At 41.0% G+C, this 16,373-nt stretch overlaps 1 protein-coding gene across 1 annotated transcript in view; it reads right to left on the bottom strand.

Annotated features, from left to right (window-relative positions):
• The window catches only part of hmcn2 (hemicentin 2), a 61,130-nt gene extending 44,757 nt beyond the window's left edge, over positions 1-16,373 (bottom strand). The window contains exons 1-15 of the mRNA XM_030765160.1: positions 16,115-16,373; positions 12,489-12,559; positions 11,781-11,939; positions 11,115-11,237; positions 6,444-6,615; positions 6,231-6,337; positions 5,968-6,088; positions 4,927-5,190; positions 4,486-4,630; positions 3,688-3,809; positions 3,151-3,423; positions 2,599-2,740; positions 1,963-2,090; positions 832-945; positions 340-498 (exon numbers count right to left, since the gene is read on the bottom strand). Coding sequence (XP_030621020.1) covers positions 340-498; positions 832-945; positions 1,963-2,090; positions 2,599-2,740; positions 3,151-3,423; positions 3,688-3,809; positions 4,486-4,630; positions 4,927-5,190; positions 5,968-6,088; positions 6,231-6,337; positions 6,444-6,615; positions 11,115-11,237; positions 11,781-11,939; positions 12,489-12,559; positions 16,115-16,373 — 2,359 coding nt within the window. The remainder of the gene's footprint in view (positions 1-339; positions 499-831; positions 946-1,962; positions 2,091-2,598; positions 2,741-3,150; positions 3,424-3,687; positions 3,810-4,485; positions 4,631-4,926; positions 5,191-5,967; positions 6,089-6,230; positions 6,338-6,443; positions 6,616-11,114; positions 11,238-11,780; positions 11,940-12,488; positions 12,560-16,114) is intronic.

The following is a 16,373-nucleotide window of genomic DNA, read 5'->3' as shown; positions in this document are numbered from 1 at the left end:
GTGTGCAACGGTATTTTCAAACTGATGCTTGATGAAACCCTCTGAATCACATTTCATGGACACAGAACAACCATGGGAACATACTTATTCAATTTCTGCATGTTGGTGAGGGACTTTAAAGTATGCAAACTTTTTGACCTTAAAAAACATATTTCATTTATAATAACTTAACCTCGGCACTGGTTAAGCAAAAGAATCATGATTCATCATCATTCTTTTGCTGAATGTGTTATGTAACAGTCAGCAATTCACACTGAAATCTGGTATAGTCGTGCTGCATTGAAAAGGGTTTCTTCAACTACGGAGGTCAGGGATCTAAATGCCTCATGCTTTGCTTACCTCCCACCTGCAGCAGAACAATAGCAGAGGTAGTTCCTGCAGGGCTGCTGGCCACACAGCTGTACTCTCCTGCATCTATCTCCTGTACCCCACGGATCAGCAGGGTCCCGTGTTCAACATCCTGCTCAGCAAACGGTGTTGTCCCCATCTCCAGATCCCCTGGGATAGAGCGGGAAATGCAAAGTCAAAATAAGAAAAACTCTCACACAAAGTAGTCACACAGAAACTAACAACCAAACATACAAACAAACAGAAAACCCATTAAGATAAATATATAGGATATAACCACACATACAAAAACAGAGGGAAAAAAACAAAACAAAACAAAAACAGAAGCGAAATTTGTAGGTAATCTGAAAAACATACAGTTCAGAAAACATTCATACAGATCATACAAGCACTACACACACACACACACACACACACACACAAATACACACACACACAAACACACAGATGTGTGAAGCATATGCATGATGAGCATGGACTTACCCTTGTGCCACTCAACCAGTGGGGGTGGGACACCTGTGGCTCTACACTGCAGTGTAGCATCCTCTCCAGTCATCACCAACACCACCTGTTGCACCACTGATATACTAGGAGGTTCTGTGAGGAGAGCCAGTAGGGCAAAAATAAATAAAGCAATTACTCTCAGTTTCAGTAAGAAGGTATTACTCTTTAAAAAAAGGAGGAATGGTGAAAGGAGAGTAATCCTCTCATAGTCACAGTTGGAGCCATGGTAAAGTATATGATATCCATGCTCTAGCTCTGAATATATCATAAATAGAAACACAACCTTAGACATAGAGTTATTACTGGGTAAAGCACTTAAATCCACCACATCATTGCTATTTATGTCTTATTGTGGACTGAGTTACAGAAATGCTGCTAATCAAAGACAGATAAGAATAGCTAAGTAATGTGAGCTTAATTCTGTAAATTGACTGGCTGCCAGTCCCCACGTCCAGTAAAAATAGAAGTTATGCTGACATTTCAGGCCCCGAATGACAATGTAGAGGTCCTTCACTGAAGTTGCTGTTTGTGTTACTGATGCAACTGTTCAGCTAAACCCTGCAAGGTATTGGGACAGCAAAACACGTTACTGAAGGTTTGTCCCTGTCAGGTAGATATCACGAAAAATTCAGACACCCCAGGACAAGCTTGCCCTGTCCCAAAGCTGCCAGGGTCAATCTGCAATGTGGTCATCACCCAACTTGCTTGCAGTAAGGTTGCACAAATTCGACTTGGGTGATTGGCAGTCCTGCCCACGCAGCGTAAAAAAAAAAAACCTCTCTGTAAGTCTCCATGAGTCAATCTGAGCTCTCCCTGAAAACATAGCCTGGTCTGTCAGCAATTATTACCCGACATGACCTTACGATATAACACAACATCCGCAAATAGTACAAAAAAAAAACAATTTTCTTCGATTTTAATTATCATCACACAGTCTAAGAAAACAGTGCCAACGGATATTATAAAACCTCCGTGATATGACTCAGACTAACAAATGAGTGGTCATCAATTTCAGTGGGCATAATGTCTCTTACTATTACCATGTACACCTTTCCACATCATGCAGCTTCTGTCAACCTAATAAAACAAGGCTCTATTTCATCTGCCCACCTGTGTAACTGAGAAACACTGACTGAGTAGCAGTGCCAGCCTCATTCATTGCCAAGCATGTGTAGTTTCCAGCATCTTCAAGAACAGCATTTCTAATGGTCAGTGTGCCAGACTCAGATATGGTCATTCTGTAAAATGCAAGGAGAAAATGAATGACTTGGTGTACCTTTAATTAATGATATATAATATAATTTAACAGTTGTATATGCAGAGGTCAAGACTGAATTCTTGTTGCGCTTCCATAAAAATGCTGAACTGATCTTCCCAATTAGCTTGCGCTCTTTTGCAGCAGCTGAAATATTAGCACACCTAAGCAAATGAAACTGATAACTTGGATGTTTTAGTTGAGCTTATTAATTATCATAGATAAGCCTTCAGTGTTACTAAGTCACGGCCAGGTCAAAGTGAGCTATGCAGAAATTTCTGATAAAATCTCCAGAATGGTTCATCCAACAGGCTGATTTAGTTTGTATGAAACTCTTAAATTTGGCCTTAAAAAAATCTTATATATATATATATATATATATATATAAAGTTGTAGCAGTAATTGTGATGCCCTGGGGGACACCAGCAAACTTGTCTATTAGGGTTACATCTGCATGCTGGGGCCTAAAGAAGGGAGGATGCATAACTAACCGGTGGTGGTTGGTGAGAAAGATGTTCCCATGACTCCAGAAGATCTTGGGAGGTGGGGACCCCGAGGCAGAGCAGGAAAGTCGAATTTCCATGCCCGGAGAGAAGCTCTGAGTGTGGGCTGTTACCACCACTGATGGAGGCACTGAAGAGAGGCATGTAACATCCATGAGAAACCCAATTTGACTCAGGAGTTAGTCTCACTTTTCTCATGAATAATTTATTAGACAACCCATTATGGCACTGCGGCGTGGAGGAAAACTATACTGCTCTGGAAAAGAGAGAGACATATAAGCTGCTCTGATGACACATTATGGGTAGACAGGCCATCAGGGTGAGAGACATGTTTCAAATTTGTTTGGTAGTTTTCAACATTGACTTTCATGAATTTCAGCTCATGTTGGGTTTCCCTGATTCAAAACATGTCTAGCTCTAACTGACTGGCTGTGATCTCGCCGGGGTGAAATGGAAAACAGATGACAGGGGAGCCGAGGGACGAAGTATGGGGCCCTAGCGCTAAGCGTTTGAACAGATGGCTGTACAGTGGTCTTCTACCTGGAACCAGGAGCCACACGGTGTTGCGGCTCTCCCCGTGTGCGTTGGTGGCCACACACTGGTATGGTCCAGCATCTTGGGCTTTTATCCCATTAATCTCCAGAGAGGAGTTGGCCAGGACCTTCACTCTTCCTGACCGGGATGACAGAGCAGTGCCCATCCGGCGCCATGTAATGTTGTGCCGCATGGAACCCTGTACGTGGCAAGACAGCACAGCCACCGCCCCTGTAGATGATGTCACATTCATGGGGGGCCGCAGAACAGGAGGGGGTTCTGGGAGAGAGAAAAACCCATTCATATTCAGCAGCTTCAATGAAATTACCCTCCAAAGAGGATCGCATTAAATGTAAAACTGTAAAACTATCAGTGAGGTGATTATAAGTGAATCAAGCACAAGCCTCTTGGCTATGAAGAAGCCTCATATTCAGCTTTGAGACAGGAGATTATAATTTGTCACTGAGCGTGTGTGTGTGTGTGTGTGTGCGTGTGTTGGAGAGAAAGAGAGAGAGAGGAAGAGAGTGTGTGTTAATGACATACCCCTGACAGTAAGCTGTGTGAGGGCTTGTCCCATGCCTGCAGTGCTCTGAGCCACACACTCATATAGTCCCTCATCTTTTCCTGAAGCATGGGGAATTTCCCATGATGCTTTGGCACTAGACCTTCAATTATAGAAACAAGTCGGTAAGAGAGAAGTTATATATGACAGCCTTTGATCACACAAGCACGCACACACACAAACAGAAAAATCACAGCAGGTGAAATGGGAGAAAGTAACACAGCAACTTGACATCACCAACGATTAGCCCATTTGGCACCGTGGATAATGAATAAGTCAGCATTATCTAATTTATGTAATTCAAACCAGAGCGAGTGAACAAAGAACAACAGGGCTCTGTTATTTTTATACAGTGACTCAGGCTAATATGTAATGTATACAAACTCTTCTTAATTATGGTCATTCAAAGGTTGATTTTGTCATTTAAAAGCTCACAGATTTTTATCAGTGCTTATACTTTACAGAAGTAGTACATGAGGTAATTGAGGCCAACTATAAAACAGCTCCATCTGTAAAATGATGCCCTGTGTCAGCACGCTGTATCAAACTGAATGAAAAATGGTATTGCAGATGTCAACTTTTACAGCTGTTCTGGAATGTTTATACCGTATCACTGGAGAGAATGCCTGCTAAATTGTTTGGACATGTTTGCATTCAGAGATAGAGAGAGAGAGAGAGAGAGAGAGAGAAAGAGAGAGAGAGAGAGAGGAAGAAAACAAAATGCATGAAACACAGAGGCATAAAAGAGGAAGAAAGAAAAAAAGAAGTTAGGAACTTACTGGTAGAATTTCTCCTCTCCAAGCATGGTTCCACCCCTTGTGAATCTCAACCTGTACGGGATGTCACTCTCCACCGAACAGCTAATCACAGTAGGTAGCATATAAAAGCCCCTCACCTCAGTGGGCATGCTGACAACTGGAGGTTCTGTACAGGAGACAATATGAATATCATCAGTTATAGATCAAATAACTGGTATGTAGGGGAATGTAAAACATTAACAATGTCAGTTTATCTCAACAAAATGGAGGAGATCAAAACATTCTGTCAACACACCCTAAACATAATGTTTATAAAAGTCATATTTCCCAGTGAAGGGAGAAGAGAACAGGGATGAGCTGCAGAAGAGAAGAGAAGAGAAGAGAAGAGAAGAGAAGAGAAGAGAAGAGAAGAGAAGAGAAGAGAAGAGAAGAGAAGAGAAGAGAAGAGAACAGAATTCTCACCTGGGACAATGTTAGTATAGGAGACACTAGAAAGTCTCTGGAAATTGTACCCATCTCCATCCTTCCCAGACACTTTGAGGAAGAAGCTTTGGGATGGGGTGCGAAATTCAGGGATGGTCCAGATACCGCTTGAGCCCTTGTCTGAAGGTAAGGGCACAGGGATTGTGCGCAGAGATCGGCCACCTGCAGAGACTAACTCCATGCGACTGATCAGTCCAGGTGGTTTCAGACCCGAGCACTTCAGCATCACATGAGCTGGGACACCTGGAGACCACAAAGATCACTTAATGTTACACAATCAGTCACAATCAAAATAACTGTCAGTTGTGAACAATGAAGGGAAACACCACTGCCCACAAATTTTTGCAGACAACATACATATGCTAACCTAGAGGCATATGGAAATAGTTCAGTTTTGGCAGAGTTTTTTTTTTAGATTTTGAAAACTATTCAGAAAACTTTCCATGTTGAATTTTTCAGATAGCTGTGTTAGAATCCAAGTTATGACTTCTAAATTGATAAACAGTAAATAGTGGGAAAACAGCTTTGAAAGATTTTGTGTCTTCTATTCTGATTCTGTCTCACGCTCTCTTCACAGCTGGGGCATTGTAGCACTGCTCATCAGTTTTGCATATTAGCGTTTGATTGATCATTTTGTTGTTTGGACAGTTTACTGAACTGATTTAAGAGATAATTGGATGCTTCACTTCCTCTCAGACTCTTTTATTGTTTAAGGGGAGAGAGAAGACAGGCACATGGAGACACACAAACAGAAAGACGTTAGTCAGGTAAAATAATGTTGCTGCCCTGGTCCAGCAGGTGCAAAAAAAAAAAAAAAAGTTTAAATTTAAAACAATTAAATAAATTACAGCACATTTTTCAGGAACTAAAGGCTTTTATCATCAAATTAGTTCAAATTTTATTTTTGTCAAAAAACACATTATTTTAGTCCTTTTTTGTTTGTTTTGCTGAAATTTAACGTCATATACATACTGCAGAAAGAACACAAATATACAAACTGCAGTTAATGATATAATGTACCTTTGATAGGCCTCTCTCTGGTGTGGTTGAACTCAGTCACTGGGACACTAGAGAAGCCAGCCCTGAAATCCAAGTTGCTAACCCCAGTCATCCTGAGGGTGTGTCGGCCACTGCAGCTCACCTGAAATGAAGATCGAAGTGGTTTGGGTATGTGGATAGTTTGTTCATCTCATGTACTCACACATATTTCATTCAGTGAACATATTCTCTGTATACACCTTTAATGAGCATGACATAATCAAGCAAAGATCCACAGCTGATACCTTCAGTGTCCATGGTCCAGGAAGGAGATTCTTAAGATTGACAACTCGCGCTGAGTTTGGGATATTGAGTAGTTCTGTGAGCCCATGCCTTTCCCCAACGGTGCGACCTAAACGTCCAAATGACACGCATAGTTATGTCCATTATTCTGAAAAACCAACACAGCTAAACTGCGTTTGGGTATCATTGAGAAAAATCCAAGGGTACAATCCTACCAAAAGGGTCTGTGAGTTCAATCTGAGGTGCTGGACCGCTGAGCGACACCGTGACCTCTTTCAGGCTGGGGTCAATGGGCACCTCCCACTGGCTCTCCTGAGCATTCTCGTGGTCAGATGAGAGCAGGTGGACCTTCATGGCCTGGACAGTCTCCTCCACCCATTTCAAAACCTAGATCAGAGTGGAGTGTTGAACATAACATCTTCTCCTCTATAATATTCTTCCTTAAAGTAACCCCCCAAAAGTTGTTAGCATTCAAGAGATGAATTTCGTATTACAAATCAACCGATTCTGTTAAGAGAACAGTGAGAGCAGTTCAAGAGAAATCACTATGAGTTCATGCAATTCACACAAAACTCAAAGTTCTGCTCTATTCTATTCTATTGTATTCTGAGGTAAAATCTGAGTCAAAAGAATCTTGGGACAAAAGAAAAAGAGAGATGGGATGGGATCTGGTAGCCCTCAAAATCACTCCAGACAAGAACATGGCCAAAAGAAGAAGGATAGACCAGGAAGGATCGCACTGACATTTTCCCCATCTCTGCAAGCTGTTCTATGTCATGCAACCCCCTCTTTCAAGACAGAGCTATATCACAAAAGGCTCTTTTGTTAAACAAAGGAAAAGAAAAAAATGTATTAACTGTCAAAGAGAGAATGCACAGTTTTGCTATGTTCACAAGCAACATATTCCCTGTGGAGCAACCCTGCCAGTGGAAGCGACAACTTGTCAGCATAGCCGTGCAGCACACTGGATTTTATCAAACAGATCCGCTCTCCTGTCTGTCCAGTAGTGTGAAGGGGTTAAGGTGGTGCATTAGTCATCGTATAAAACATTCCAGATGATAGACTGATTGAATACATGGGTTCGATTAAGGACATGGATGGCATAACCTATCACACTGTGTTAACTGTCAGAACTCCTGAGCTTAAAATAGCTGATGCGCTTTGAGAACCAGGCTCCAGGCTGTTTGACTGGTGCAGCTCCACTCTAAAACGAACGTCATTATCTAACAGAACAAAAGATGACCAAACGTCTGGCTGTGAAAACTTAAATGATCTAAGTCAGTTTAATTACACTCTGTAATAGCTTATACACTGATGTGGGCATTTTAAGACAGATGTTAGATTTTAAAGGCCTTTAATCACTAAGTTAAATTTGGATGATGAAAGTAAATAAAATAAAAAAACCCTGCAAAAGTAAAAGGTTCACAAGGTAGGTAAAAGCTTTTCAAGACAAAGAGGGTGTCCATGTACCCTTCAGAAGAAACAGAAATTAGTAACTAACATCAATTCAGATCTGCTGAGATTCTGCACTTAATATAAAAGTGAAGCAGTTAGCTTCTTATAAAGTAGCTGTGTGTATTATTTCTGACCCTCTCATATTAAGAACAGACATTACTGCTGCACTATGTCAGTAACACTGAATGAAAACATTGTTTTAGCCAAATTCTGGAGAAATGAGGGTAATTTAACACATCTTTATACATTTAGGAATTACAGAGAAAATTGGAACGGGCAAAGTCTTTGATAATTTCATTACCCATATTCTCCCCCACTTTCTCCATCTCTCTTTTCTCTCTCCCTCTCTCTCTCTGTCTCTCACTCTCTCTCTAGCTGCCGACAGCAGCTGGTTCCTCTTGGAGTTTACAACTGGAAACAGCTGTAATGTGTGCCACATGTGCAGCCGTCCCCCATAGAGAAGGAAAGCGCTGAAGAATGACCTATATCTGCCTCAAACCAGAGTCTGTTTCAGCATTCCCTTCAGGGAAGCCAAGAAGATCAGTCTCCCAAGATCTGGCTAACAAAAAGGTATAACACAGATATAGATGGTTTTGACAGCAAAAAAAAGGAAAGAGAGAAAAGAAAAAGAAAAAAGAAAAAAAAAGACAAGAAAAGTAAAGGAAAAAGTTCATAAACTTCCCTGAGATCACTAAATTCAATCAAGTACACGTTATTGGTCATTTGAACTGACTGAATTAAGCAATCATGATATTCTTTTGAGGCAAAATGAACCTCAAAGAAGAAATGCTTAAAAGATCTCCTGAGTTTTGTGACTTCACCCACCCTGTCAGGATCTTAAAAGGAGTGTGAGAGGATTTCTCAGAGAGGCTTTGAGTGCAATAAGAGAAGGGGTCATGGGTGTGCTTGATGACGGGTGAAAGGAAGTCGAGGATGATGACAGAGGTTAGCTGAGGATGAGAGGACGTTTAAGGTTCTTCTCAGCTCTGTGGTCCACAGGAGACAGTGAGTGATGATCCTGCTACCCACAACTCTCGCACCACTCGGCCAGTACGGGATACCTGGGATTCCCAAGGAGACAAATATGGAAAGTTCCCTCACACCATGTCCCTCTTGCCACCAGGGGTTAACCCGACACTGGCACAACCACATGAGGAGACACAGAGTGCCAGGAACCAAGCCATTAGGTACTAACCAGAAGCAGATGTGTTCTCTTCCTCACCCTTGCTGTGGGAACGTCAAAACACCTGCTCAACTCCAGACAAGAGGTTTCACCATCTATCTGTGTCTCACAGAGACCTATAGCTCCATAACACAGACCAGCTTTGTCCACCTATTGTGGGTCCGGAGTACCAGACCAGACTGTGTGTATCAGGTTCCACTTTCTTTAAACACAACTCAGACACTAAAGCTTAACACTAAGTCTACCTGATGAAAAATCCCTTCTGGCTAAGCTACATCTGCTTGTTTAGTTATATGACTCTGACCCCCTTCTGTACGTGTGTTAAGTGAGAGGGAATACCTATGTTAATGAACGCTTAAATAGGTACTTGTTGTACTGTGTAAAGGTTTTGTAAATGTTTGGAAAATAGAAAACAGTCAAAAGGAAAGACAATGTGCAAATATCTGTCTATAAAATGAGTGGTTTTAGAGGTCAAAATCCACTGAAATCATAGTGTGACGACTGATGTCCCAACTTTCATTAATTCTTTACAGTCAAACTCCTATGAGTATTCCATTTACTTTCAAAATTTTATGTGCTTTACCTAAGTGTAAATAGCAATGGTATTCCAAGAAGTTTACTCAGTTTCAACATCACTAACATGCTCTTGGCCACAACTTCTAAAATCTCGCATGATTCCTGCTGTGTATTGACTTCAGCCAAGACAAGGTGAGACAAAAGAATTATTCTCTATAAAGTACTTTGACAAGCTTCCATTAAACCTCGTGGATTATCAGCAAATCACGTAATTGATTAAAGATGTGTCCGTGCCTTTGTTTAAAGAGTCTCTCCCTTAACCCTTACAATGAACAGTCTGTTGTAGTCAGTGGAATCAAAGCCAAACTCACGATGGGCAGCTGTGAGAGAAGAGACCATGATAGATCATATCCGGGATTACTTAGTAAAATAAGCCCCGTACTTTCTCTCCACTTCTTCCCGATGGAGAACACACAGCACCATGTCTGTTTTATTTGGCTGCAGTCTATTAGAATTCTATCAGTGAAGAGAAGTTCTGGTTTGGTACATGAGCAATAATAAGGTTTTTCCAGATATTCAGGATTTATGTCAATTCATTTTAAATAAGCCACCCACGTCTGTGGTGGTCTAGAAGCGTCAGACTTTGAGAAGCATTTTACACAGAGTATTGATCATCTTTTAAGATGCTGGGGCTATTGAACATGATGTTGACTCAGGGGAAGACCATTGAAATCTTGTTCAATGGGGTTAAGGTTGGGGTCTAACTCCGAGAGCCAGGATTGATGGAGGAAACAGTATTTCCCACTGAAGGTGAGAGAGACACAGGGCAGCCCATCAGATCGTTACTACGGTGTGAGCGGTAACTATGTGACTGTAACACTGAGGCAATTCTCACACAGCTGAGAGGTGTTGGAGAGCGTTAACAGATGCTTGTTCCTATCACACACGTGCACATACACACATACACAAACACACACACACACACAACACATGCAGAGAGAGAGAGAGACAGAGGGAGAAAGAGACTAGAAAGTACATATGGGCAAACTCACAAAGACATCACACTCTCAGACCAACAGGTACATAAGGACAAGCTCAAAAATATATTAATGGGACATGTGATATCCTTAATGTCAAATAAGCAAAGATAAGCCTGGAAATTAAGTAACATCACACCCCTCCCCCAAAAACCACACACACACAAGGCGGGGGGGGGGGGGGGGGCAGTGGGGTTCAATATGCAACCCCTTTTGGGATACCATAGGCCTCCTGCCTGACTCTGCTCTAAGCTGACTTCTCTTCTCCTCTCCTCTCCTCTCCTCTCCTCTGCTCTCCACAGACTCAGCCATGTCCTGTGTTGACATGCAGGATAGCAGTGTCTCCCTCAGAGGAAGCCCTGCTCCCTTTCATGTCTGACCAAGTTTGGCTGACTTTGGCTTCTGTGCCTCAGAATACAGTTACAGCTGAGATACAGAATGCGTGATAAAGAGCAGTCTCACTCCTGTTAAACTGATGTCAGTGAATAAAATCTATTTTTAAATATTCCGTACTGCTTGGATCATTCCTAACTACTGTACGTTCATTACTTAGTTCTATTTCACATTCAAAACTGCGGCCAAAAAAATAAATAAATAACATGCTCACATCACTCAGAGAGACACAATATACATAATTATACAGTTTCTACCAACTGTGTAGGCATCTATGTGTGTAGTATATATCCTAGCCAGACCTCATTGACTTGCTGTTTGTCCAAGTGGAAGATCTGCCCAGAGCTTGTGGCAGCAATCTCTTCATATGCCCTGTATCCTGGTTGAGTGCGGTCACCACAGTCTCCGGTCAATACGAAAACCACCTGGGCACAGAGATCAGTGTGGGGGAAGGGTGTGAATTAGTGTGTTTGTGTTTGAGCGAGGGGGTTGGGTGTGAGATTGGAGTGGTAATGGTAATGTAAGTGCTAAGGTGAGAGTTTTGGGGGTGTTGTAGTTGAAGTTCAATCACGAGAGACGGCACACAGAATGTGTGTGTGTGTGTGTGTGTGTGTGGTGTATGTGTGTGCATGTGAGTCTCATGATGGAAGTGTGATGGCATTTCCATTATGAGCTTTGAAATATTTGGAGCACGCTAAATGAAATAGTTGAGGATTATTTATGGCTGCAGCAGATTTTAATCAGCAGCTCTGTTTATGTCAGTAATCCAAATTGAGTCTGATTTCATATTAGGAGTGCAACAATTAGGACGTTGCCCGAAATCTACAAAGCACAATCAATGGTGATGTTGAAATAAAAAAAAACCCACAGTGATCCAATTTCATCTCATTTTGTCAGGGTAGCAATTACCATAAGAAGCAACTAGGTAATAAATATCAAACACTAATCATCACCTATCTGTGGCATACCTGAGATTGTTTGAGCTGCACAAGTTGAAGGACATCTCGTTTCAGACGGTAATCTTTGGCCCGGGCATCTGTGAACACATAGATGAATGATCCAGGCAGAGAAACCTCTAGAGCTTTCTTTATGGCTCCTATACTCATCTCCGGACAGTCTCCTCCACCCTGAGAGAGAAAGAGAGAGAGAGAGAGAGAGAAAGAGAGAGAGAGAGCATGAATACACCTCTCTTTTAATTCAAATTCATGGCAAAAACAACATACTAGCCTGGTTCATTGATCAGTTAAAACAGATTAAGATGATTCCTGGGCTAAAAATAGCATTTTAGAAGGAGATTCTCTCTTCGTATGGTGATTTAATACATGTCTTAGCCCAGCTCCTACATAAGATACAAGCCAAGAGGCTTTTATAATTATGATGAATACAGTTTCTACATGTTCACAAAAAGATCCTGATCTCAAAGTTCTATTCTCAGAGTCTTTTTTGGAACAAATGACGAAAACGCATCGTTGCGTAAATGCTGTCGCATCAAATTACCTTACTGCTGAATCTGCAAAATTATCAAATGTCTGCAAATCTGAACATACATTCACTGACCTGGTTTAAGTTATGCAAAATGATGCATCAAAAAAGGGATCCAACAGACTATCATGAATCTTTTCTGTCACTGGAGCCCGAGTTGGTCAGAAATAAATCACACTCCCGCTGGTACCCACCTGGACAAACAGCTCCTGAAGGTCCTGCTGGAACTTCTTTGGGTCAGTTGTTATAGACACAGGCCCAATGTCTGAAAAAGACAATTACACAGCCTATCTGCCTGCATCCTCCATTTTATCACAACATCAGTAGCATGAAACAGAACATTAGCAAAAGATATATAATGTTCACCGCTGATTCAGTGCTTTCTATTTTATAACAGAAACTGGAACACTTATATTCATATAAGTGTGTATTTAGAATACCTTCTGTCGGATTAAAACATAGGGTCAGAGATGTGACTTGCTTTCATTTTATTGGAAAAACTTGTAGAGGTATGGCACTGCATTTAAATCTGAAATATCAGATCTTTCATGTAACTTTAATTAAAGACAGCTTAAGATGTGTTGTGACGCTTTTTTTTCCAGTAATTTCTGTCTCGTCGCAGGGAGAAAAATCACGTTCTAACAGCGCAGTGTTTCCATAATGAGAGAGTTACAGTTACATCACTTCCACTGTTATTATTTTTTGCACGGTTTTGATTTAAATGATTTATTTATTTATTTTTGGGTACCAATTAACCCATCATATAAATGGGTTAGAATTATATATCAGTTAACCAATAAGGAACATGGTTGTAATATTTTACAGACAGTAAACATTGAGAATGCAAATTTTATAAAATAATTAAACAAACACCAAGAACAAGAACCATCCATGTGCCATATACAGAGAGTTAACCAGTGAATGGCGTGACTCCAACAGCATCAGATAACAAGGTTTCAGGAGAGTTAAAGACAAATCCTTTCAGAACATTTGTCCACAGCAGTGCTGTAACCTGAATATCATCAACTGAAATCTGTAGGTTTTGGGCCCTCGACAATTCAAAAGAGGAAGAGTGCAGAATGTTAGTTGGTGGTATGGTAGATATCACCGTGGAAAGCTAAGCGAGACCTGTAAAAGATAAACATAATTAAAAATTCTCCACCAACAGCTTCTGACCTATGGCTCAGAAAAAAAATGAGTTTAGAGGAGTTCAAATATGAACAATAATTTAGCCAGTATATTAGACCAATATACTTATGAGAATTACAAGATAATTAAACTTGGTCTTTGTTATTACAACATCCTTGACACTGTAATAGAATGATTAACCCCTAAGGAGCATATGGATACTTTGAGAGTATAACCTTTCCTGGCCTGTGGATGAATTTAAACATTTCATAACCAGTGCCTGTTTACACAAATCCCACTTCAGATAATTAACTGCTCCAAATAACTGTTTGTATGTCTAACCTCAGTCAGTCTGACAAATGAACCAGGGAACCACATCTCTCGGGCGCTTGAAGAACTTTTGCCCTGGACTGTATTTTATCAGTTCTCCGTTATACTAATGGCCATATAGAAATATATGAGTTGTGATAAATGAAAAACTTGTGTACATCTGTTCTTGTGAACTCGGGTTGCAAAACTCCTTGCGTGAGTACAATGTATGTGACTACATAATTAGTACTGTTTGCTGCTGTCATCAGCAGTTTGTACTCTCCCTGTGTAATTCTCTCTCTCTCTCTCTCTCTCTCTCTCTTCCTCTATTTCTCCCTCTCTCCTGAGATGAAAGATGGAGCTCCCCTTGGTTCTGGCACTTATTTGGATTTACTTATGGACTGATCGATGAGAATGGATGACTAAGCAGCACAGAGATGACCCAGCACATAAAGGATGTATTGTTTGTGGTCTAGATTATGGTCAGATGCTTCCAATAGAAAACTTCACAGAAAAAATCAAGGTCATGTTAACCCTAATTTCTCACATGCAATCTTATACAGAGCAGTGGGTTCTCAGACCTCAGCAAACAGATATGTCGTGGCAGCGGTGAGGAGAAATAGACTTGGAGCAAAAACCAAATGACTATTTGAGAGGAATCCAGATCTTAAAGAGTCTATGATTCCCTTGAGAAGAGGCGAACTGATCAAACCTTAACAATCTTACTCTGAACCTGGTTTGCAATTAAAAACATCCAATAGAATCTTCATGTTGTTTTCAGTTATCTTGTTCAAGAGTGTTTTTTTGGCCAGTGTCCTCATGTGAAAGTAAGTGTCAGCTCTGCATCCACAAACTGAGGACAAATGTCTATAACAATTAACTCAATACACTGCCGACAGCAAGCCATCTCACTCCTTGGAGACTTTAGTATAATCTTATACTATACACTTTCTCTTCTCTTCTAAAAAGACATCAACATGGAAGTTACAACTACAACCAGCGAAAATTTTGAGAAGTCATTTGCCTCTCCTTCACTCCTCTTTGACTTTTTCTTTTTTTGTTTTTCTTCTTTTTTTTTTTTTCTTTTCTTTTTTTTTTTTTTACTCAGATGAGCAATAGGGATCCATAAAGTTTAGGTGCAGTTACGCCTCTTTGTCTGTCACTGACTGTCTTTGCGATTCCAACAGTTTACAAGGTCCCCAAGGGAAGACCACATTAAAAGGTGCAGGAATGACTGACTGGCACCATCCCCCTACGGGCCTGACGTCTTTCCACCGAGGGGGGCTGGTGACTGGGGCTGGACTGGCTCTTCCGGAGGTTTAGTTTGAGGGGGTGGGTGGGGGGGGGGGGGGGTGACTGGGGTAATTACACACCAGCAGACAGCATATGCTTCTCATCAGCTTCAAGAGCACCCTCCCCCCAATCAACTCTCTGACACTGGGCCAGAACCAATGAGGGCCCAATCTTACCTGTGTCTCCACTGTATGGTGTTTCCGATAAAGTATTAGATCTCAGCAAACTGAATCTAATTCACTTATTCAACAATTGTATTGGCATTTTGGCATTACAGAATTATTCTCATGTGATTTGGGGTATCAGTTAAAGTATGATGTTAACAACTGATATTTCAGAAACATTTCTATATTCTTCAAATTACTATTCAGAATAACCCTTCTGGGTTGCTCTGTGACCACCTGGGGTTGCTTTGAGCGTCAAGCTATTTGAAAGGAGCTTTTTTTTCCCTCCCCACCAGCAGTCATTTCTGAACAGTGCAAATAGTGGGTTGCTGGCCTCATTTGTGTATATGATGAACATTGATGGTGATTAAATTTAGTGTAATATTTCATGAGAAAAGGCTGCTTTCAATAATTACAAAAATCATCACTCATCACCAGAATGCTACGTTAGAGAAACGGCCGACAACGGCACAAAAGGTCCCAAATGCCTCTCAGAGAGGTTTGAAAAGATGAAAAATTAACACATCAAAACAAAAACAAAACAATTCTGTTTGTGCAGTACAGCCAAACTCTATGACTTTTTTCCATCAGCGCTTACTATAGATTATGATTATGAAAAGCGTTCATTTGAAAGAGCCTGACTTCTGCATACCAGCGATCTCTAGCGGTCAAAATCATTTAACACACCTGGAGCTGTATTGTTCCGAAATTGATAATGCGCTTCAGTTTAAGGTCATTCACAGATAGTCTTGTTAGTTGAATATATAATATGATATATTCAATGAACAGCAATAACTACTTTTTTACCATCTACAGAGAATGAAATTGAACTGGTTTCAGGTTCACAAGCGAGTGAAATGTATCTCTTATTAACTTCATTTGACAGAGAGAGAGGGTGTCTGATTTATTCAATTTGTTATGTTTACCTGGGTCATGAAAAGGGACCAAAACAAAGTTTTTGATGGGTCGTGTCCTCCGGCTCAGGGTCTTTTCCAAGATCCTTGATGCCCCGTCTATCACCTGTTTGAGGTCGTCGTACATTGAACCGGTAACATCGAAGACAAAGGCCAGGGTTGAAGCGCTGTCATCGGAGTCAAAATTTCCTTCCAACCGAGGAATGGCAAAGCTACTGTGCCCGCTGATGAGAAGCGCTAAGGCTGCAAACTTCATCCAGAACGGAGTCAT

This window comes from Chanos chanos, chromosome 1, assembly GCF_902362185.1.
Source record: "Chanos chanos chromosome 1, fChaCha1.1, whole genome shotgun sequence".
Classification (NCBI taxonomy): Eukaryota; Metazoa; Chordata; class Actinopteri; order Gonorynchiformes; family Chanidae; genus Chanos; species Chanos chanos.
The sequence above is the reverse complement of the archived record's forward strand: the minus strand, read 5'-3'. Positions and strand labels throughout refer to the sequence as shown.